A 22,650-nucleotide genomic window follows, 5' to 3' on the forward strand; every position below is an offset into this window, starting at 1 on the left:
CTTAGAGATAGCATGGAGGTAAGGCGCTTGCCTTTCATGCAGAAGGTCATTGGTTTGAATCCTGGCATTCCATATGGTCCCCCGAGCCTGCCAGGTGTGATTTCTGAGCATGGAGCCAGGAGTAACCCCTGAGCGCTGCTCGGTGTGATGCGTAAAAACAAAAACAGAAACAAACAAGCAAAATATGATGCAGCTTATAACATTAGAAAATGATCACAAAATGAACCAAAAGTAGGGAGACAGAACCCAAAAAGCAATCTGGTAGATCAACAAAAGCAAAAGTTGGTTCTTTGAAAAAATAAACAAGATTGATAGACCATAGTCAAAGCTCACAAAGAAAGAGAGAAACTTGATAACCCATATTAGAAAAGAAAAGGGGAGATCACTACAGATATTGCAGAGATTCAAAGGGTAATCAGAGACTACTTTTAGAAACTCTATGCTTCTAAACATGAGAACCTGGAAGAAATGGATAAATTCCTGAACTCTTATAACCTTCCACAGTTGAATAAGGAGAATGTAGCATATCTAAACAATCACATCACTATTGATGAAATTAAAACGGTAATCAACTGTCTGCCCAAAACCAAAGCCCAGGCCCAGATGGATTCACTAATGAATTCTTTCAAACCTTTCAAGAGGAACTACTACCAATTCTGGCCAGGCTCTTTGATGAAATTGAAAAAATGGGAACACTTCCAAATAGCTTTTATGAAGCCAACATCACCTTGATACCAAAACCAGACAGAGATGCTGCCCAAAAAGAAAATTACAGAACAATATCCCTGATGAGCACAGATGCAAAGATCCTCAACAAAATCCTGGCAAATATGATCCAATGCATCATCTAAGGTCATACACTATGATTAAGTGGGTTTCATCCCAGGAATGCAAGGATGGATTAACATCCGTAGATCTATCAACATAAAACACAACATCAACAACATAAAAAATAGAAACCACATGATCATATCAATAGATGCAGAGAAAGCCTTTGATGAGGTCCAACCCATTTTTGATATAAACTCTAAGCAAGATGGGAATGGAAGGAACTTTTCTCATTATAGTTAAGGCCATCTACCACAAGCCAATGGCAAATATTATCCTCAATGGGAAAAAATTAAAAGCCTTTCTTCTAAATTCTGGTACAAGATAAGGCTGTCCTCTCTTACCACTCCTATTCAGCATAGTACTGGAAGTCCTTGCTGTAGCGATTAGACAAGAAAAAGATATCAAGGGCATCCAGATAGAAAAGAAAAAAAGTCATGTTACTATATTTAGGAAACCCTAAAGACTCTACCAAAAGCTTATAGAAATAATAGAGTCATATAGCAATGTGGCAAGCTACAAAATTAACACGCAAAAATAAATGGCCTTTTTATACACCAATAATGGTAGAGAAGAAATGGAAATTAAGAATATAATCCGGGCCCGGAGAGATAGCACAGCGGTGTTTGCCTTGCAAGCAGCCGATGCAGGACCAAGGGTGGTTGGTTCGAATCCCGGTGTCCCATATGGTCCCCCGTGCCTGCCAGGAGCTATTTCTGAGCAGACAGCCAGGAGTAACCCCTGAGCACTGCCGGGTGTGACCCAAAAACCAAAAAAAAAATATATATATATAATCCCAGGTCTAGAGAGATAACATGGAGGTAAGGCGTTTGCCTTGCATGCAGAATGATGGTAGTTCGAATCCCAGCAACCCATATGGTCCCCTGAGCCTGCCGGGGGCAACTTCTGAGCAAAAGCCAGGAGGAACCTGAGTGTTGCTGGTGTGACTCAAAAACAAAAAAATAAAAATAAAAAAAAGAATACAACCCCATTCATATTAGTGTCACATAAACTCATATATCTTGGAGTCAACTTGACTAAAGACGTGAAAAACCTATATAAAGAAAACTATAAAACCCTGTTCCAAGAAATAAAAGAGACATGCAGAAATGGAAACACATACTCCTCTCATGAATTAGCAGATTAACATAATTAAAATGGAAATACTCCCCAAAGCATTGTACAGATTTAATGCAATCCCTTTAAAGATACCCATGACATTCTTCAAAGAAGTGGAGCAAACACTTCCAAAATTCATTTGGAACAATAAACACCCTCGAATAGCTAAAGCAATCCTTGAGAAAAGAATATGGGAGGCATTATTTTCCTCAATTTTAAACTATTACAAAGCAGTAATCAAAACACCATGGTATTGGAATAAAGACAGATCCTCAGATCAGTGGAATAAACTTGAGTACTCAGAGAATATTCCCAGACATACAATTACCTAGATTTTGATAAAGCAGAAAGAAATCCTAAATGGAGCAAGGAAAGCCTCTTCAACAAGTGGTGTTGGCACAACTGATTAGCCACTTGCAAAAAAAGGTGAACTCAGACCCCCAGCTAACACCATATATGAAGGTAAAATCCCAAATGGATTAAAGACCTTGATATCAGACCTGAAACCATAAGGTATATAGAACAACATGTAGGTAAAACTCTCCATGACATTGAGACTAAAGGTATCTTCAAGGAGAAAACAGCACTTTCCAAATAAGTGGAAGCAGAAATAAACAGATGGGACTATATTAAGCTGAGAAGCTTCTGGTGCTCAGGATACAAGAGCCACCCACTGAGTGGGAGAAACTATTCACTCAATATCCATCAGATAAGGGGCTACTATCCAAAATATACAAGGCACTGACAGAACTTTACAAGAAAAAAACATCTAATTCAATAAAAAAAAAATGGGGAGAATAAATGAATAGATATACTGCGAAAGAAGAAATACAAATAGCCAAAATACACATAAAAAATGCTCCACATCACTAATCATCAGGGAGATGCAAATCAAAACAAAAATGCTGTACCATCTCACACCACAAAGACTGACACATATCACAAAGAACAAGAACAATCAGTGCTGGAGGGCATGTGGGGAGAAAGAAACTCTCTTTCACTGATGGTGGGAATGCTTTCTAGTCCAGTCTTTATGAAAAGCAATATGTAGATTCCTCCAAAAACTGGAAATTGAGCTCCCATACAATCCAGCTATACTACTCCTAGGTATATAACCTAAGAACACAAAAATACAATGCAAAAATCCCTTCCTCACTCCTCACACTATATTCATTACAGCACTATTTACAATAGCCAGACTTTAAAAACAACCAAGATGCCTTTCAACAGATGAATAGCTAAAGAATCTGTGGTACATATACACAATGGAATATTATGCAGCCATCAGGAGAGATGAAGTCATGACATTTTCCTATACATGGGATCTATTATGCTGAATGAAATAAGTCAGAGGGAGATAGATAGACACAGAATAGTCTCACTCTTCTATGGGTTTTAAGAAAAATAAAAGACATTTTTGCAATAATTCTCAGAGACAATAGAAATGAGGGCTGGAAGGTCCAGCTCACTATATGAAACTCACCACAAAAAGTGTTGAGTGCTGTTAGAGAAATAACTATACTGACAACTAACATAACAATGTGAATGAAGAGGGAAGTAGAAAGCCTATCTCAAATACAGGCGGGGTGACAGGGAGGTGGGAGATTTGGGGCACTGGTGATGGTAATGTCACATTGGTGAAGGGGGGTGTTCTTTATATGACTGAAATCCAACTACAATCATGCTTCTAATAAAATTGTATAAATAAAGACATTAATAAAGGAAAAATACAAAAACTTATAAATAGTAAAAAAAAAGTAAGTGTTCCAGCAGAGGGAAAATTGGTTCTGTTGGATGGAGTTGGAGTGGGAATTGCGACTAAGTATCTGTGAACTCATTTAAATAAATATAGAATGCATAAGACTAAACATCAGGTCTGTATGATTTAAGAACCAATGCTCATTTCTTCATTACCTTTTAATTATCATTTTATATTAAATAGATTTTAAGATCTGAGTGACTCAAGTTGATTTATTTTTTAAAGGGTTTACATTTTTCATAACATTTTGATGAAAAATCAACTTATTCAAACTCAGGGTCAGAAGACATCTATTACACTAGATGGGAACAATATTATTCTGTATTTCTCAAAGTTTTATATTATTTTATACTTTGAAGAAAAGGGTAGGCATTATTAAATCCACCTTATTTCCATTTTTTTCTTGGTTGTGTTTGTGTGTATTCACTGGACTGTGATGCAATAAGTACGAACTTTATACTTTGATCAAGACATCATTACTCAAACTCCTATGTCCTTGGGCTTTCTTTTTTCAATCTAGCTTCCATTCTTGATCAGCTACTTATTGAATTTGAACCCACAAAAGAGGATTTGTTTGAAGTTATAAAAGGAAAGGCAAAGAGATAAAAAAAAATAATACAATGGCATCTTGCCACAATAGGGAAAATATCATTATCCTTCAAAGTCAGGAATTTTTCTTACCATCATTGGAACTACAGCTTCCATCAATGGATTTTCTCTGAAACCTGAAAGCAAGCAAATACACATGCACCTAAGACAGAATAACCTCAGCATTTCACATTTGTTCCCTCAGTACACTTTTTAAAACTTTTTTTGGGTGAGGGGAGTCATACTCGGTGGCGCTCAGGGGTTATTCCTGGCTCTGCACTCAGAAATCTCTCCTGGCAGGCACAGGGAACCATATGGGATGCCAGGATTCAAACCACCGTTCGTCCTGAATCGGCTGCATGCAAGGCAAATGCCCTACCACTGTGATATTTCTCCCCACCCCTCCAGGTCATTTTTACAAATTCATCTGACATAATCACTTAAAAAGGATATTTGTCGGGGTCGGAGAGATAGCATGGAGATACGGTGTTTGCCTTGCATGCAGAAGGATGGTGGTTCAAATCCCGGCATCCCAGCTGGTCCCCCAATCCTGCCAGGAGCAATTTCTGAGCATAGAGCCAGGAGTAACCCCTGAGTGCTGCCGGTGTGACCCAAAAACGAAAAAAAAATAAATAAAAAGGTGTTTGGATATGGAAACATTGGAGCCCTGATACATTGCTACCGCACTGTGAAAAGTGGTATGGTCATTATGAAAAAATTTGCAAGTTTCTGGGAAAGTTAAATATAGAATTATCATGACATGGCAATCCATTCTTAAGAAAATATATACATACTTATACTCATGCATTTATTCTTAGACATAATTCATATACCAGATATTTGATGTTTTAATGCGAACAATTCATTAATTTAATATGTCCACAAAATTGTTTAACTGGCCTTCACTATTATCTGCTTCTATAACTATTTTTTTAATTTTAATTTTTAATTATGATAACAATGATGCAAAGAAAGAGGATAAGGTAAAGTTACAGGGGAAGGACAATCACCCATATACAGAGTTCTCAGAAGAAATCCCCTTACTAATGCCTAAATTTTGAACTTACAGTCAAAGAACATTAAGAAAGATAAATTCTATAATTTTTTCAATGAAATATCATACCCATTTCCAATTTCTTTTAGACCCCTGGCACCACAGATAGACTTTTCATCCTATAAATTTTCCCATTTTGGACATTTCATATAGATGGAGACAGGTTATATATAATCTTTTGGAATGAATTATTATTATTATTATTATTATTATTATTATTATTATTATTATTATTATTTTGGTTTTTTGGGCCACACCTGGTGGTATTTAGGGGTTACTCCTGGCTCTGGGCTCAGAAATTGCTCCTGGCAGGCTTGGGGGACCATATGGGATGCCAGGAATCAAACCCAGGTCCGTCCTTGGTTGGCTGGCAACATGCAAGGCAAACGCCCTGCCTGTACTATCTCTCCAGCCCCTGATTGAATTATCGTTTTTTTTACATTTTTAATTTTTATTTTTAATTATGAGAACAAAGATGCAAAGAAAGAGGACAAGGTAAAGTTACAGTGGAAGGACAATCACCCATAACATATTTCTCAGAAGACCCCTTGCTGATATCTTAACTTTGAAATTTCAGCCAAAGAACATTAAGATAAACAAGACAGAATCCATGTACAATTACTTTGTCCCTTAAGTCCCCATATTGTAACACATTATAATATTTCTTAACAGCACACAAGGCAATCTAAAGCCATAAAACTTATGTAACTCCTTAAACATTACAGGCATAGTATTTTTTTACATTTCCATGTACATGCATGTTAGCTTAAGTTAACCTCAAATTTTAAGTGAGTTCTTTTTAAGGATTAGAGTCAAAGGAGCACAGTAAAAATGGTGTTAGAGTGGCAATTGTTGTTTGCATAGGCCCACCAAAATATGAGGGACATGGAAAGGAATAACCTTGGCCTAAATACAAAGAGACCCGACCCCTGAAGTTTCCTGGCACAAGACCAACTCTAGGCTCCAGGCAAGCTAGATCGTCCGTTCCAAGACATTGTCTGTAGTGCCAACACACTTTTATTTTTCACACAGTCTGTTGTTGGTATCATGTTTCTGTATTAAAGATCCTGGAATCTGCATATCCTACATTGAAGTCAGGATGTGGAGCGTCCTCTCCTTTCACCTCACAATCAAAGGGCAATGCAGGGAGCCCTGTCCTGTAAGCGGGTCGTTGTTGTTGTTAAGTCTTCTCAGTGTTAAGGGAAGTCTCTTTTGAGCAGGTCGATGTCTGAGCAGTGTAGGGTCTTCCGAGGTAGAGGATTGCTTCCAGGTGATGTTATAGACAAGCCTGGACGTTTCGTGGATGGCTTCCCTGGTTCAGGGGTGAATGAAAAAATGCCCTTTCTTCTGAGGTCTGTGCCAGGTCGTTATGTCAATGTTCAGGGTGTAAGGTCCCTTTGCACTACAAGATTTGTGTGTTCCAATCTCTATTAGATAGGATCTTATTTGTATGTATAGTATTTTCCCATTTTAATGTGCCTATGCGAAAAAGGAACAATGCCACGTGTCGTTATTGGCGCATATGGGGGCCATAAGAACAAGTCCAACAATCCCCATGACATGGTTCAATCATAAGCATTAAACTGGGGGACTCTCACAAAAATTCCTTGTTGAACAGCTCATAAAGAGAAGACAAAAAGTGGTTAGAACCATCACTGTATAAGACAACATTTAGTAAGAATTATAAGCTGGCCTCAGCATTTGTCTTGGGCAGTCAATAGAATGAGGGGAGAAATATTGTGCCATTTATGAATTTAGATTTAGGTCATCTTGTACTCTTCTGTTATTTAACTTGAAGTTAAGTATGCTAATGGTGAGCTGCAGGAGGATGAGAGACCAAGTTCAGCTGAGGCTCATCTTGAAGGGGAAACTTACATTAATCTGCCATTGGGTTAAATTCTTCTGCCCATATCCAGTTAAGATTTCTTTAGTTTAGTTCAGAAAAGTATAATTCAGTTGATTCATAGATTTATGAGAAAACATAATTTTATTGTTATATATCTATAAAGTTTTGTGGTTTGATTTTTATGTAGCACTGTCATGATGATGACTAATCCAAGAATGAAAGGGAAGAATAGGGCCATTTGAAAACACAGTTCTATAGAATAGTTGAAAGGCACAAATTAAACCTGTATGTAGTATTGGGCCTAGCACTAAGATTAACTTACTGAGGCTATAAATGTTTTTTAAATGAACTGAAGCTATGGAATGGGTGGATAATAATGTTTATGTTTAGGCCAATACACTGCAAGACATTTTAGAGTCTTAGTTTCTTCCACTAATGTTCTCATTTTATCTTGTGGTGCATACAATACACCCCACAGGTATTGATAATAAGATTTTAGAGGTGCACCAAGAAAATAATATATATTACAGGATTGACTTCATTTGGCTTTATAAAAATTTTGTTTTTTTCTGCTTACTTTAATGATGGAAGGGTTTTGCTAGCAGTTCCCTCAGACTATTCCCCTACTTAGAATGCAAAATAGTTCTTATAGTCCCATATTTCTATTTCAGTTTTCTATATTTGGAAAGAATCTATGCATGAGCACTTGACTGTGGCAAGATAATTTGGCAGCTAGAGATTTCAGCAGAGATTTAACCTCCAACTTTCAAAAATTGTGTTCTATTTACTAAGTTGAATAATAACATTAGAGAGAATGATATAAAGCTCTCATAAAAACAACATATGAACAATCCCATATGCATGCTGGTTATGACTGCTAGCTAAGTAAAAGAAGAGCCTTATTTTCAAAAACACTAAGCACTATGAAGAATACAGACAGCCTTTCTGTGACAGAAAGGAGAGAGAAACACCATTTCATATTGCATTGGAGCTCTTCCAAGCTGAAATTGAGTTTTTTGGACCTTTCTTGGGTACCAATCTTTTGGGTCTGATTTCCTTGGCTTCCTTCTTGCTCATACTTTGACTCCAGACCCATTTCCGTGCACTTACTTATGAGTAAAAGCTTTGAAAGCCAAAATGTCTGCATTGAAATCACCACTATTTCATTTACAAACCAGGAATTCCTGATCCATTGTATTATTTCTCATTTCCTTAAACATCCAATCCAAGCGAAGAAAACTAGTATCCAGTGCTATTGAGCAAGAGATGGAAAAATCTGCTTAGAGGGTCAGCATGGTCACAAATCAGGTGCTTGGTATATGTTAGTGATTATGATTTCATTGATAAATACATTGATGCAAATGCAAGCCATGGTAAGGGAAGTGAAAGAATCACTTGCCATTAAGTACAAGAAATCCATGGATGAACAAATCAGCCAAATTAAAGAACTGTTATAAAACATGAGAGATTCCATACAAGGGAATTAAAGGAAATAAAAGACACTGTAAAAAGCCATATGAGCAGAATCACACAGTTGGAGAAGCACATAGAATAACTCAAAGAAAAACTGCAAACAAAAAAGAACCAACATGGAAATAAGAGGCAAGGCACTGGAAGAAAAAGTTCAGTATTTAATGAACAAAGACAAAAGATAAATATGTTGATGTAGACACTTTAATTTGTATTTCTCAACATCTGGTGGCATCATTAATAGTGTTCTGCTTTGTCAGACAGCACTGAACTAAAGTGTAACAGGAAGTTTTGATAACAATAACTAAGTATCTTGGTACTGTCTAATGCAATACCCTGATATGAGCCATTGATAGTACATGCTGGTATCAATGAACTCATAATCAACTAATGTAATGGATCTACTCTCTGAGTACATCTACCTATAGGTTGGAATTTTTTAAATTTAACTTTGTTTTGGTTTTGGGCCACAGCCAATAATGCTCAGGGGTTACTCTGACTCTACAATTAGGGAATACCACTGGCAAGACACAGGGGATCTTATGGGGAGCAGGATATTAAACCAGGGTCAGCAACATGCAAAGCAAGCTCTTATAAGAAGATATTATGAAATGCTCATATAACCGTTCTTTTAATTGACATCATATTTGTCTTATGATTCTGTTTCCATATGAACATATAACCATATTGACATACATATGCATATTTTTCTGAACTGTTTTATAAGGGGAGGCACATCTCAAGCAGTGACTAGGGCAGAGGTCACACATAATAATGCTCTACCAGATGTGTGGACCTAATGTTTCAGTGCATGGTCTGGTTGTGCAGGAGGTCACCAGGATTACCTCATGTGCTACAGGTTATTCAACTTAGGGCTTTGCATGTGTGTGTAAGGCACCCTGTGAGCTATCTCCCACTCTCATCTTTTCTGAGCTCTTTCCAAGTACATATACATGCTGTGAATTTATATAATTAAATATTTCCAGAGTACAGATAGTTTATATAACCATAACTTTACATTTTGTATTACTGATGCAAAAGTTAACTTTATCTATTCCTATTATTTTGGGTCCACTAAACATTGTGCTGGGTGGGAAGGACAGCAAATCCTGGCTTGGTGCTCCCTGGTTTCTCCTGGTGCTATTCCTGGAACCTTTAGCACTGAGGATCTTTAAGCTATCTGACAGGCCTGAAATAATGTGCTTTTAAGTGTTTTGGGGATAGTGGATATGGATATTTCAAAAGGTTAATGCATAGCCCTTTTAGCAATGTGTTAGGAGTAGTTTCAGAGCATTGTCGGGTGTAACCCAAGAGTATACAAAAATAGTTTGATTTTTTAGAAGAGACTCAATCCAAGATCAGGGGTTTATTTGCTAGGGTTTATTGCTCAGTAGTTATTTCTGGCGTTGTGCTCTTGGGATCATATGTGATGTCTGGGAACCATTGTGCTCAGATGCTTATCTTACTATACTATCGCTACCACCCCTGATATCAGGTATTATATTTAGATGCTATATATTTTAGTCTTCTTCAAACTTGAGTATTTCCCCAAGCATTTTTGTCTATTATGACACAGAGAACAGAATATTAAGTTTTCCTACTTTCCTTTATGATTACATTCAAGATATGCATTTTTTGTTTGGAATTCTACCTACAATATGTTGTCCTTTTCTTGGAGTCATATCCAAAACAGACAGTAACCAGTTTCTTCTTGTTATACTAAATTTGTGTGTGTTTGTGTGGGAGAGGGGTTGTTTTATTTTTTTGCCATACCCAATGATGCTCAGGGATTACTCCTGATTGTGTGTTCAGAAATTACTCATGGCAGGTTTGAGGGACTATATGTGGTGCCTGGGATTGAGCTCAGGCCAGATGTGTGCAAGGCAAGCATCTTATCCACTGTACTATTTCTCCATTCCCAATGTGGGGGGTATATTTTAAGGCTATACAAATATCAGAATGCTCACCAAATTTTGTTTTAGTATATATATATATTTTGGTTTTTGGGCCAAGCCCGGTTGTTCTCAGAGGTTTTCCTGGCTATCTGCTCAGAAATAGCTCCTGGCAGACACTGGGGACCATATGGGACACCAGGATTCGAACCAACCACCTTAGGTCCTGGGTCAGCTGCTTGCAAGGCAAACACCGCTGTGCTATCTCTCCAGCCCCATGTTTTAGTATATTATATTAATTTGTTTTAGTATGATTTAGTATGATTTCCTAATTTTAGCTCTCCTCTTATATTTACATTGACTTCTGCCATTCTGTCAGGCAAGAGTCTTTTCTAATCTCAATATTTGCTAATGGCCTCTTTCCCTACTGTGAATGTGTTTTAGTAATTTTGTTATTCATTTATGTAATATATAATATATATTTTATAATATTATATGTATATAATATATATTTTATTATATGTATATAATATATATTTTATTCTTATTTCCATTTCTCCTTTTTAATTAGCTTCTTTCTAGAGGTTTGTAGTTCTTTATTTCCTCAAATATTTTAAGTATACCAATTGTCCCAGATATGTCTCATGATAGTCCAAAAGTTTTTGAATCAAGTTCCCAACTGAAAGTCACAGAAAAAAAGATATTTTTGTTCTTAAGACAGTGGTTAACTGATATTAAAATATTTGCATCATTGTGGTAGCCAAGATGATTTTCTACAGATGAGTTAATGTTGTCTTATAATCTCAAAATTATGCATACTTTTCTTTCTTTACATGTTCAAGACATGGAATAACATGCATTTATTGTAAACCTCAGCTATTCTTAAATAAAACAAGAAGTTTTAGGTCTGTTGAAAAAGCCAAAGAAAGATTGGGGTTGTTTTCTTTTTATTTTGGGGGGGGGGCCACACCTGGCGGCACTCAGGGTTTACTCCTGGCTCTGTGTGCAGAAATCGCTCCTGGCAGGCATGGGGGGGTCATATGGGATGCAGGGATTTGAACCATAGTCTGTCCTGGATCTACTGTGTGCAAGGCAAACACCCTACCACTGTGCTGTCTCTCCGGCCCAGATTGGGGTTGTTTTCATTAGCTAGTGCAACACTTGGGAGGGAAATTTTCTTGATCATATTACAGCATTTTATTTTTCTCCTCCCAAGGATATATTATTAAAACACTGATTTGACAATAGTAAGGAAGTACTGGTAATATGTGTGTGTTTCTTTTCTTTTTTTATTTAAACAACTTTATTACATACATGATTGTGTTTGGGTTTCAGTCATGTAAAGAACACCACCCATCACCAGTGCAACATTCCCATCACCAATGTCCCAAATCTCCCTCCTCCCCAGCCAACCCCCCGCCTGAATTCTAGACAGGCTTTCTATTTCCCTCGTACATTCTCTTTATTAGGATAGTTCATATGTGTGTGTTTGTGTGTATACATATATAAACATTATTATTTCTGCTAGTTACTAACTCTAACATTAATTTAGAGCATTAAGTTTTACTTTTAATGAAATGTTTAAAGCCATTCTAAATCTTCATGTAAGGAAAAATATCAATATTTACTTAGGACATAGTATTTTCAGGTCTGAGAAATACACAATCTGATTTCTGTTATGGTCTCAACGTGAAAAAAAACTAATCTTTTGAAGCTGAAGTTATAGCACAGTGGTAGGGCGTTTTTCTTGCATGCTGCCAACACGGGACAGACCCAAGTTTGATCTCCAGCATCCCATATGATCCCCCAAGCTGTTAGGAGCAATTTCTGAGCATAGAGTAACTCCTGGTCAGGAGTAACTCCTAACCGCTGCTAGGTGTGGCCCAAAACGGAACAAAATAAACCAAAAAATCCAAACAACTAATATTTTTACTAGCACTTATTTAGATAATTTTGATATAATATCTTATATTACAGATGAGAAAACTGAAATATAGAAAAGTTAAATAACTTTCCAAAGGTCACACAGAACCTGAGGCAAAGAATAGGCAGTATCAAATGATGACAAACCCTTGTCCTTTAATTAAAAAATTGAGTTTACTAAGGAGAAGATATAAAGAGGGAATTAAAAGGTGGGCTAGAAATGACATGAATATAGTGGTAGAAAGTCTTGTGTTCTTTTGTAGAAGTGAAGATACAGTAACTCTTTACATCAAAATCATAAACAGTACTATTATAAATATGCTACTATGCTACCTAAATTACAGTACAAATTAAAGTCTGAGATAGCTTTGAATCCAGATTTTAAGTCTATATTCTAATAAATATGCAGAAATAGGCATATTTAGCAGGTCCTGAAATTGTTTACCTACCTCATATAATGAACAAACGCAATGAACAGGCATCCCAAGTAGAAGGAGAAGAAGAAGAAGCAGCTGAGAAGAATTGATTTCACATAAACTGATGCTGAGGGAAAAAGAAATTTTAGTTAGATTACCTCTAAAGAAAATGAATCCATATTTGGGACTGGACAGCTTTGTGGGCTTACTGTCATTATATCCATTCTTTTTATTTTGTTTTGTTTTGTTTTAGGATCAAACTGACAATGTTCACGTTTTACTCCTGGTTGTCCTCAAGGGACCACATGAGATTCCAGAGCTCAAACCTGGGTTGGCCTTGTACAAGGCAAGAGCCTTACTAATTGTGCTATCACTCTGGGCCCATCATATTCATACCCATTCTTTTCTTTTCAAAGTTTTTTTTTTAATGCTACACCCAGCAACACTCAAGGGCTTATTCCTGGCTCTTCAGTAAGGAATTACTCCTGAGGCAGTGCTAATGGTGGGGGTTGGCAGAGGAAGGGAAGATCATACGGAATCCAGTGCATTGAATACGAACTGATCTCCTGCAAGCAAGCACCCTACCCACTGTCCTATCACTCTGGCCCTCATACCCATTGTCTTCCTCAGGACTTCCAGGATGGCGGAGGTGAGAACGAACTGCCTATATGCAGTTTTATCATTTAGTTCCCTTTCATCCATGGAGGAATTTAAAAAAAATACTAAATTTATCTTTTTTTCTTATTCATCTTAGTATTTAAAACAATTGGTATAATTTTTTTGATATTTTAAAAAATAATATATTTATTTAAGCCCTATGATTACAAACATGATTGTAGTTGGGTTTGAGTCATAAAAAAAGAACACCCCTCCTTTACCAGTGCAACATTCCAACCACCAATGCCTCCTATCTCCCTCCCCAACCCCTGACTGTATTTGAGACAGGCATTCTACTTCTTTCACTCATTAACATTATCATGATAGTTATTAGTGTAGTTATTTCCCTAACTACTATTCTTTGAGATGAGCTTCACATTGTGAGCTGGTCCTTCTAGCCCTCATCTCTAATGTCTCTGGGCATTATTACAATAATGTCTTATTTTTCTTAAAACCCATAGATGAGTGAGACTATTCTGTGTCTCTTTCTCTCCCTCTGACTTATTTCACTCAGTCTCCATGTGCATTTATGTATAGGAAAATTTTATGACTTCATCTCTCCTGATGGCTGCATGTACCACAATTCCTTTAGCCATTTATCTGTTGAAGGGAATCTTGGCTGTTTTAAGATTTTAGCTATTGTAAATAGCACTGCAATTACATTTATTCTTTTATTTCTAAAATAAACATTAGTTTTTATGCTATTTTTTCTCTGGAAGAATGAGATTAGCATTTAATTAGATAGACTTCCTGATGTAGGAATCTCTTTCTGAATCTATAGACAATTCTGACCTTTAATAGAAGGAACAATGGTTACTTTAAGGTTCTTTGTTCGTTGTAGATTCCAGGTCTGGTTTTCCTTTTCTAGTAAAAAAAAAAAAAAGAGAGAGAGAAGAGAAAAAAGAAAGAAAAGGAAAGGAAAGGAAAGGAAAAAAGAGAAAAGAATAAAATGGAATGGAAAGAAAAAAAGAACAAATACAAATAAAGGGTCAGATATTGTTATTTCAGACTCTCATCAGAATGATTATTTAAAAACTGTACAGCAGTAACCCTGGATTATCCTTTGCTTTCCTTTAAACAAGAAATAAGGGGAAATGCAACCTTTATACCTCAAACTCTTTACTATTCCTTCTGATTATAACTAGAGCTTTGACGAAGCTTTCATTTAGGTGCATTTTAATAGCGTTAATTAAAACTAGCAAGTATTTTTAAATCATTAGTTTAAATAACCATTACATCTAACAATTATTATCAACTGAAGAAGTGGAAATATCCAAGTGGCTTGATATACTAGAGACACCTAAAGAAAGCAGAAATAGAAAGCTATCTTATGCTTTGGCTTGCATTTTATTTCAGTTGGTGAGAATTTGTTTTATGCCATAGTCATTAAGGGCTTATAGTTTACAAAAGGACAATGAACATTATTAGCAAAACTCTAGAGCTAACTATGAGATTAAAGAATATATAAGCCAGAATTTCACTTAAATTTCAAAGGAACCATATTACACTCAATAGTAAATATGCTCTATGTAGTTCACACATGGTTCATTAGGGACTTGGGAAAGTTTATGATTTCAATCAACAGGCTATTCTGTTCCCAATGAAGTTACTGGGTAATTCTCTATAGCAACTTGTACTAAGCCTAGGACCACACATAAACTCAAATTGGAATAAATGTTCTCAATCTGTCTTCTTAATATCCTATAAGGAACAATTTGATAATGGAAATCCAGTATCCTAGATTTTCTTTATACATACTAATAAATATGAATAGCACCATTACTGCTGGCTACCAAGTTGATCATAGAAAATGAACTTTGATTTGTAGAAAATCATTACTTTTGGAAGCAAATATCCGAGGAAGCCCAATACTTGGGTGTAATCCACTAAATAATATTGTATAGTGTCAATACTACCTATAAATCTATCATTTTCTTCCCATTGTATTTTCTCAATAGCTCTTAGGCTGACTTTCAAATCATTGGTGATGACCCACATGTGGGGAAGTTAAAGATGGTCCTCTTATTTTTGGGGGTGGGGGTTCATATCCAGCTGTGCTTACTCCTGGCTATATGTTCTGGGATCACTCCTGGTTGATTTTGGAGATTATATAAGGTGCCTGGAATTGATCCTGGATTGGGCACTTGCAAAGCAAGCACCTTACCTGCTGTATTATCTTTCCACTTTCCCAGCCCCTTTTTTTGTTTTTAAAGAAAGATACTTCTCAGTGGTTTGTTTGTTTTGTCTTTTTGGACCACATTTGGCAGTGCTCTCTGCACTCTGCAATTTTTCTGGCAAGGTTTGTGGATCTTTTTTTTTTTTTTTTTTTTGGTTTTTTGGGCCACACCCAGCGGTGCTCAGGGGTGACTCCTGGCTGTCTGTTCAGAAATAGCTCCTGCAGGCATGGGGGACCATATGGGACACCGGGATTTGAACCAACCACCTTTGGTCCTGGATCGGCTGCTTGCAAGGCAAACGCCACTGTGCTATCTCTCCGGGCCCAGGTTTGTGGATCTTATATGGTGCTAGGAATCACACCTGCATCAGCCATGTGCAGTGCAAGAGACATACCCCTGTGATATTGCTTTGACACTAAAGAGTCTAAGGCTCTATGTGAAGTTTTTCTGTTCCATTAACTTTTCTTCAGTTATATATATTTCTTATTATATATTATATATCATATTTATTATTATCTCTTACCTTGGACAAAGAAAGATCCTCCACAGGCATAGTCTTCTGGCTTTATAACAAACACCACAAAGAACTGCTCCCCTGGAAAATCCTTCTTCTGCATAAGACACAACAACCATACAATAAGCAGGCAAAAATATATTAGAAGAAAAAAAATGCTGGTGGGGGTTGGTGGGGAAAGAAAGAAAAAGAGAAGAAAAGTAGGTTCTCCCTTGCTTCCTAATTTATCAGGAAGGACTTTAAAATACCCATTATTTGACCAAAATTATCCATAGTAAAAGAATTATCGTCTCCAAATAATTAAATACAGGGGCCCAAGTAAACGCCTGCAAGTATCTGACCTAGGTTTGATCCCTGGCTCCAAATCTGGTCACCCAAGTCTTACTGGGAGTGATTTCTGAGCTTAGTGCCAGGAGGAAATCCTGAGTACCTCTGGATATGGCCCCCAAACAAACTTTGACCATCTCTAAGAGTGGATTTCTGTATTCCTTTTGTTTTTAAGAACATTTTTTAGTTTTTGGGTCACACCGGTGGCGCTCAGAGGTTACTCTTGACGTGGCGTTCAGAAATTCCTCTTGGCAGACTCAGGGGACCATATGGGATGCTGGGATTCGAACCACTGTCATCCTGGATCAGTTACGTGCAAGGCAAACAAACGCCCTACTGCTGTACTATCTCTCTGGTCCAGAAAACACTATTTTTAGGGGTGCAGATCTGACCATACTCAAGGCTCGTTCCTGGCTCTCTGTTCAGGCTTCATGCTTGGAGGAACTCGAGAGACCACATGTGGATTGAATTTGGGTCTTCCACAAGCAAGGTAAGAAAGAGCCCTACCCACTATACTATCTAGCCAGTGGTGGGCAACCTTTTTTTTCAACTGAGCCAAATCTCGCCAAAACCACGATTGAAATTTATTTGAGAGCCACACAGGGCACGCACTGACAGAGGCTAGGAGCAGAGTCCTGACTCCTGGAGCGGCCGCCTAGCACACAGAAGAGCCGCATTAAAAAGTGGAAAGATCTGCATGTGGCTTGTGAGCTTGACAACCACTGATCTAGGCCATTTGTGTTCTAGCCCATTAAGAGCAAGAGCAGATATTTGGAATATAGAATCTGTTGTATTTGGGAAACTAGAGCCTAATTGAAAGAAGTTTCCAGGCTTAATACTAAATTATGATTAAGTCTTCTCATATTTTGCTTGTTATTTAATAGTCAATATTACCTTACCTTAGGAGACAGATCAAGTTTCAGGTATCTCAAATAAAAACCACTCCAAAGGCTGGTACTGAATTTCTTTTAAAATGTACTGATATGAGGTGTGCTTATTTTTTGCTATTAAATTGCCACTGGAAGGAATGGAAAAACAATATAGCAGGCAGGATGTTTGCCTTGTATGCAGGTTTGATCCAGGTTTGATTCCCAGCACCCCATCTAGTCTCCTTGAGTACACTAGGGATGATCTCTGAATGCAGAGTCAGGAATAAGTCCTGAGCAATTCCGGATGTGATTCCAGAAACAAAACAAAATAAAAAATTGACACTGAAACACTAATTTAATAAAATGCAAGTCATATAAGCTGCTACACAAATGTGGTCCTTGATTTCTTAAATCTATTCATGCTGCTGCCTATAGTTGAATTCTTCTTTTGTGCTTTATTGCTATAAATTAGATATTGTTAGAATTTGCTTAATTGCCTTAAATAGACCAGATAAGTTCTACATCTAACAGGAATTTCCTGACACATAGATTAGAATCTTCTGCCCTTACCTCTGAATCACACACTGTCATGCGTTCTTAAGACTTCCCTAGGGGGTGGGACACTTGGAAGAGAGACATTGTTCACCATCACCTGGGTTTTGATTTCAAGAACAATACTTTTTGTTTTAAAACAAGTCAGAAAGGAAAGAGATACAAGGCATACGGTAAAGGCAAATCTTTTTAGATGTCGGTCTCATAGGTAATCTGGCTAGAATGTGCATTGTCATTGACAAAAGTGACCACAGAAGTCATGTCTCACCTGTAGTGTGATGGCAGCTTTTTTAGTCATGGATTGATAGACACCATTGAATTCTACATTGTGGTCAAGATCATACACCGGACACTGAAATATGCATGAGAATGAAAAAGGAAAGAATCAATCAATAATGACATATGTTGTCATACTACACATACCATATCGATCATGGATCATATAGCAGGGGATTCTAACTAGACAGGATATATAATCCTCCTAAAAAATGAGGCTTTATTTTCCAAAGTCAAGGTATTTTAGTAGCAAAAAAAGAAGTAAAAGGAGTGGTTTTTAATGTATTTAACACATTTTCCATTAAAATAATTAACACTTTAAACTGCACAGAGCCCAGTGCTTTAATAAAAATAAAAAAATCAGGGTGGTTTTCAATTGTTTGTTTGTTTCTATCTTTTGTATGTGTGACCCAAAACCTGGTCTTCCTTGTTCTCTTTGACATAATTTTCCCTTCATACTTCTCCCCACCCCTTCCTTCCTTGTTTACGTTGGTGAGAAATCAATTATTCTCTCACTTTTCAGATTAATGTCTGCAAGTAGATTGCTCACTTGTGTGCACAGGATACAGTTTTATTATTAGCAGCTTTGTAGGAGTTGAGTAGTACAAGGATGCTGGGCTTCTCAATTATCTATTTCTTTTATCTCTGGACAATGTTAGGGTCCATAATGAAAAGCTGGACATTACTAACACTTACCATGATATTCTGAACTGAGACCACAGAACATGGATAAGCCACTTCAGATATGACTTTAACAATAACTGAGTCCACTTCTTCAGGAAATTTGTACAGAAAATACTAAGAATAAGAAAAAGAAAATTTAATTGGTTAGTAATCAGAAATGCTTAGTCATGAACTCTATGGACTCAAGCTATTTTCACAAGAATAGGATAGTTTTACTTGGTATTAGGTTAAAGTTAATAAAAAAAATGTTGAAAACCTCTATTAATTCAGTCAGCTATTCATTTGATAGGTATTGAGCAATTGCCCAGTGCAGGACTCTGGATCAGGGATCAGACATTAGGAATACAATAGCAAAAAAATAAGACAAAGTAGTCATTTCATAAAATGCTATTTTATTTTCTGTGATATTTCTCCCTAAAAGAAATTGTGCTACACTTCATTTCAATTTCTAACTCCAATTCTTTGACTTGTGAATATGTGATTTAATATAAGACATGCACTTCAGTCTGGTTATTTTGAAATACTTGAAAAGCAGATTAACCTGTTCTACAAAAGTCTTAACTACCTACCCATAGATAAGAATGAGTGCTGTACTCACCCTTTTGCTAAATAATCTGTTTCCCAACACATTTATTATTTAAAACAGAGACAAAGCATGTGAAAACTTAATTTCACATTTCAAAAACATCCCCTTTATTCACCTTATTCTGACAACCAGAGCAATAAAAATAGAATATCTTTTAAAACTCAGTCTTCTGATTGAGGGAAAAATATATTCAAAATGAAAGGGTATTATGAATGCTGCTGTTCATGCTCTATAGCAGACGGTAACACTCCCAAGGGCCCATTTCATTTTGTTCTGTCACTTTGGAGCTCAATTCACATACATTTAATTTAGGACTTTCCAAAAGATTCCCACGAGGTATTCTTTGTTCTTAGGGAAACCATATGTTGTAATTCAAGAACACTGCTGTAGTTACTGTTAGCCTTAATAAGCATCATTTATATTCTTACATATGTTGTAGGAGTTGGTTTTGTGTAGAAATCTACCAAAATCTTTTTAAAGCATAATAAACCTTTATCTCTAAATTGCCATAAAGCTCAAATAAAGCATTTAAAATTTTAAATTACTTTTTTAAATTTAAGCAATGTGGTTATTAAGTTGTTTATTATTGAGGTTCAGTCATAGAATGTACACCCTCAAATAAAATTTTTTTGATCCTTACCTTGATAATTTACTTGAACTAAAAGGAAAAAATGATAAGTATCGAAACCAATGACTGGTATTTAGACTACCCAGTTTCTGTGACCTGCTGTTTGTCTACAAGAATAAAGGCAGCAAGTGATGGTGCTGTTTGTCTGATAATCTACAATAGCTTAAAAGAATTGATAGGACTAGAAAAGGTTTTCTATAGTTGAAGAGAGTATAATGAAAACTATTAAGAGTAACTTTATCAGAATACCTATTTAGTTTTATTGGTGTGTTCTAAGTATATTTCAGGTAGGATTTATACTTAAACTAATTGGGCTCTCATTTCAACATAATTTTTTAAATTGTTTTTTGGACTATACCCAGCATTGCTCAGGGCTTACTCCTCACTCTGTTCACAGGAATCACACCTGATGGGGCTCAAGGGACCCTATGGGGGTACTGGAGATTGAGCTCCAGCCAAGTGCTGCAAGGCTAACACTTAAACTGCTTTCGCCCAATTTACATACATTTCAAAAATAAAAGTCAGAAGATTGTCACTGTCTTTCGATCTAAAAGTCAAAGATGTATTACATTTACTACATCATATTTATTACAACTCTAATCAGATAATAGCTTTTACATTATACTCTTTCTGTAGTTGTGATGAAAGTTTTGCCCTCTTTTTATAGGCATTTTTTATTACACTTATCACCTAGCATTTTCTAATACTTTGCGAATTCAGTGATAATAAATGGACAATAGTTTGTGGGTCTAGGTCTTTTATCACTGGTTGCAGTATGTATGAACAATGGCAATTTCACTGGCAAGAAATGGAACTTTAGGGCATTTGACTTACATGAAGCTTACCTGGGTTTAAACCCGGGAATCCCATATGGTCCCCTGAACCTGCCAGGAGTTAGATACCGAGTGCAGAGCCAGGAGTGAGTGAGTGAGTGAGTGAGTGAGTGAGTGAGTGAGTGAGTGAGTGAGTGAGTGAGTAACTGCCAAGTGTGGCAAAATAATTGAAAAAAATTTTTGAAAAGAAAAATGCAATAGAAATTTTCAGAGGTGTGTGTGTGTGTGTGTGTGTGTGTGTGTGTGTGTGATGACTCACACAAGTTTGAAGAAATGCACATATCTTGCTAACTCTATGTTCAGTGGCACCTCTGAGCTGGCAGGCTGAAACAGGCAATGTGGAAACACACACACACACACACACACACACATACATATATATACTGCAGAAATAGACCCAAACTACAAATTATGGTTTTCTTTCTGAGAACCAATTGTTATATATATTTATAGATATATATATTTATAGATATATATATACATATATCACTGATTATTATGGATTTACAACAGTTTCCATAAAATTTGTTAATTCCCATTTTATCCAAGAAAAATAAATTATTTATATATGTCCAAAGCAATATTAGAGTTTGTAGAAGACTTACAATAAAGATCAGGGCATTAAATAAATCTGTTTAAACTTTGCTCCTTCCCTTTTATTTCTTTCCCTCTTTTTCTTTCTTTTTTTGTTGTTGTTTAGTAGTTGTTTCTTGTAGCTGTTCTGTGTTTTTTTGTTGCTTCTTTTTTCCCTCTTTCTCCTTTTAAATTGATATTGATAGCTCCTAGATGGACTACTCCCAGCTTTGTATTTTTTCTTTTTCTTTTTTTCCCAAAAAAAACCCATAGAACTTGAATCATCTTGTTCTGTCTCATAAATTGAGGGGGGGGGGAGTGAAAAGTACCAGGAGCAAACAGTCACATGAATTAACATTAAGTGGAAATAAATAATGATCAGGCCTAAATACCAAATCCAAAGTCAACAACAACAGAATCAAAATCTACAAGTTATATACAAAGGGTACCTGTTAAACTTGCAGTCCAGGGAGCAAAAAAAGGGAGGTATGGGATGCTTGATGGGAACTGGGGTGGAGGGAGAACAACACTGATGGTGGAAATGGCCCTAATTCACTTTCACTATGTACCTTAAATATAACTGTTAAAGATTTATAATTCTCATTGGTCACAATAAAAAAGTGCTTTACTTTTCATATTATGCTGAGCAAAATGAGCCAGAGAGAGAGGGACAGGCATAAAATAATCACACTAATTTGTGGGATATAAAATAAAGCTAGTCTGGTATTAATATTCAGAGATAATAGAAACAAGGGCCAGGGTGATAAGTCCATGGTAGAAAACTTGCCACAAAAAGTGGGGGAGTACAGTTAGGTCAGAGAAGGGATGATAACTATGACAGATAGTTAGAAATGATCACTTGGGGAAAAAACTGGGTGTTGAAAGGAGATAAAGTAATATAAATGATACCCATTTAGTAACAATATTCCAGATCACAGTGTTTAAAAAGAACAAAAAATGGAAGAGGGGGGAGAAAGAGAGAGAGAGAGAAAGAGAGAGAAAGAGAGAGAGAGAGAAAGAGAGAGAGAGAGAGAGAGAGAGAGAGAGAGAGAGAGAGAGAGAGAGAGAGAGAGAGAGAG

General features: G+C 36.5%; 2 protein-coding genes across 2 annotated transcripts in view; one reads left to right on the top strand and one right to left on the bottom strand.

Annotated features, from left to right (window-relative positions):
• The window catches only part of USF3 (upstream transcription factor family member 3), an 869,396-nt gene that overhangs the window by 93,242 nt on the left and 753,504 nt on the right, over positions 1 to 22,650 (top strand). The gene's annotated exons all lie outside the window — the stretch shown is intronic.
• SIDT1 (SID1 transmembrane family member 1) overlaps positions 1 to 22,650 on the bottom strand; it is a 129,756-nt gene that overhangs the window by 43,742 nt on the left and 63,364 nt on the right. The window contains exons 5-10 of the mRNA XM_049785850.1: positions 18,964 to 19,065; positions 18,260 to 18,343; positions 16,253 to 16,340; positions 14,345 to 14,416; positions 12,929 to 13,022; positions 4,388 to 4,431 (exon numbers count right to left, since the gene is read on the bottom strand). Coding sequence (XP_049641807.1) covers positions 4,388 to 4,431; positions 12,929 to 13,022; positions 14,345 to 14,416; positions 16,253 to 16,340; positions 18,260 to 18,343; positions 18,964 to 19,065 — 484 coding nt within the window. The remainder of the gene's footprint in view (positions 1 to 4,387; positions 4,432 to 12,928; positions 13,023 to 14,344; positions 14,417 to 16,252; positions 16,341 to 18,259; positions 18,344 to 18,963; positions 19,066 to 22,650) is intronic.

This window comes from Suncus etruscus, chromosome 13 (assembly GCF_024139225.1).
Source record: "Suncus etruscus isolate mSunEtr1 chromosome 13, mSunEtr1.pri.cur, whole genome shotgun sequence".
Lineage (NCBI taxonomy): Eukaryota > Metazoa > Chordata > Mammalia > Eulipotyphla > Soricidae > Suncus > Suncus etruscus.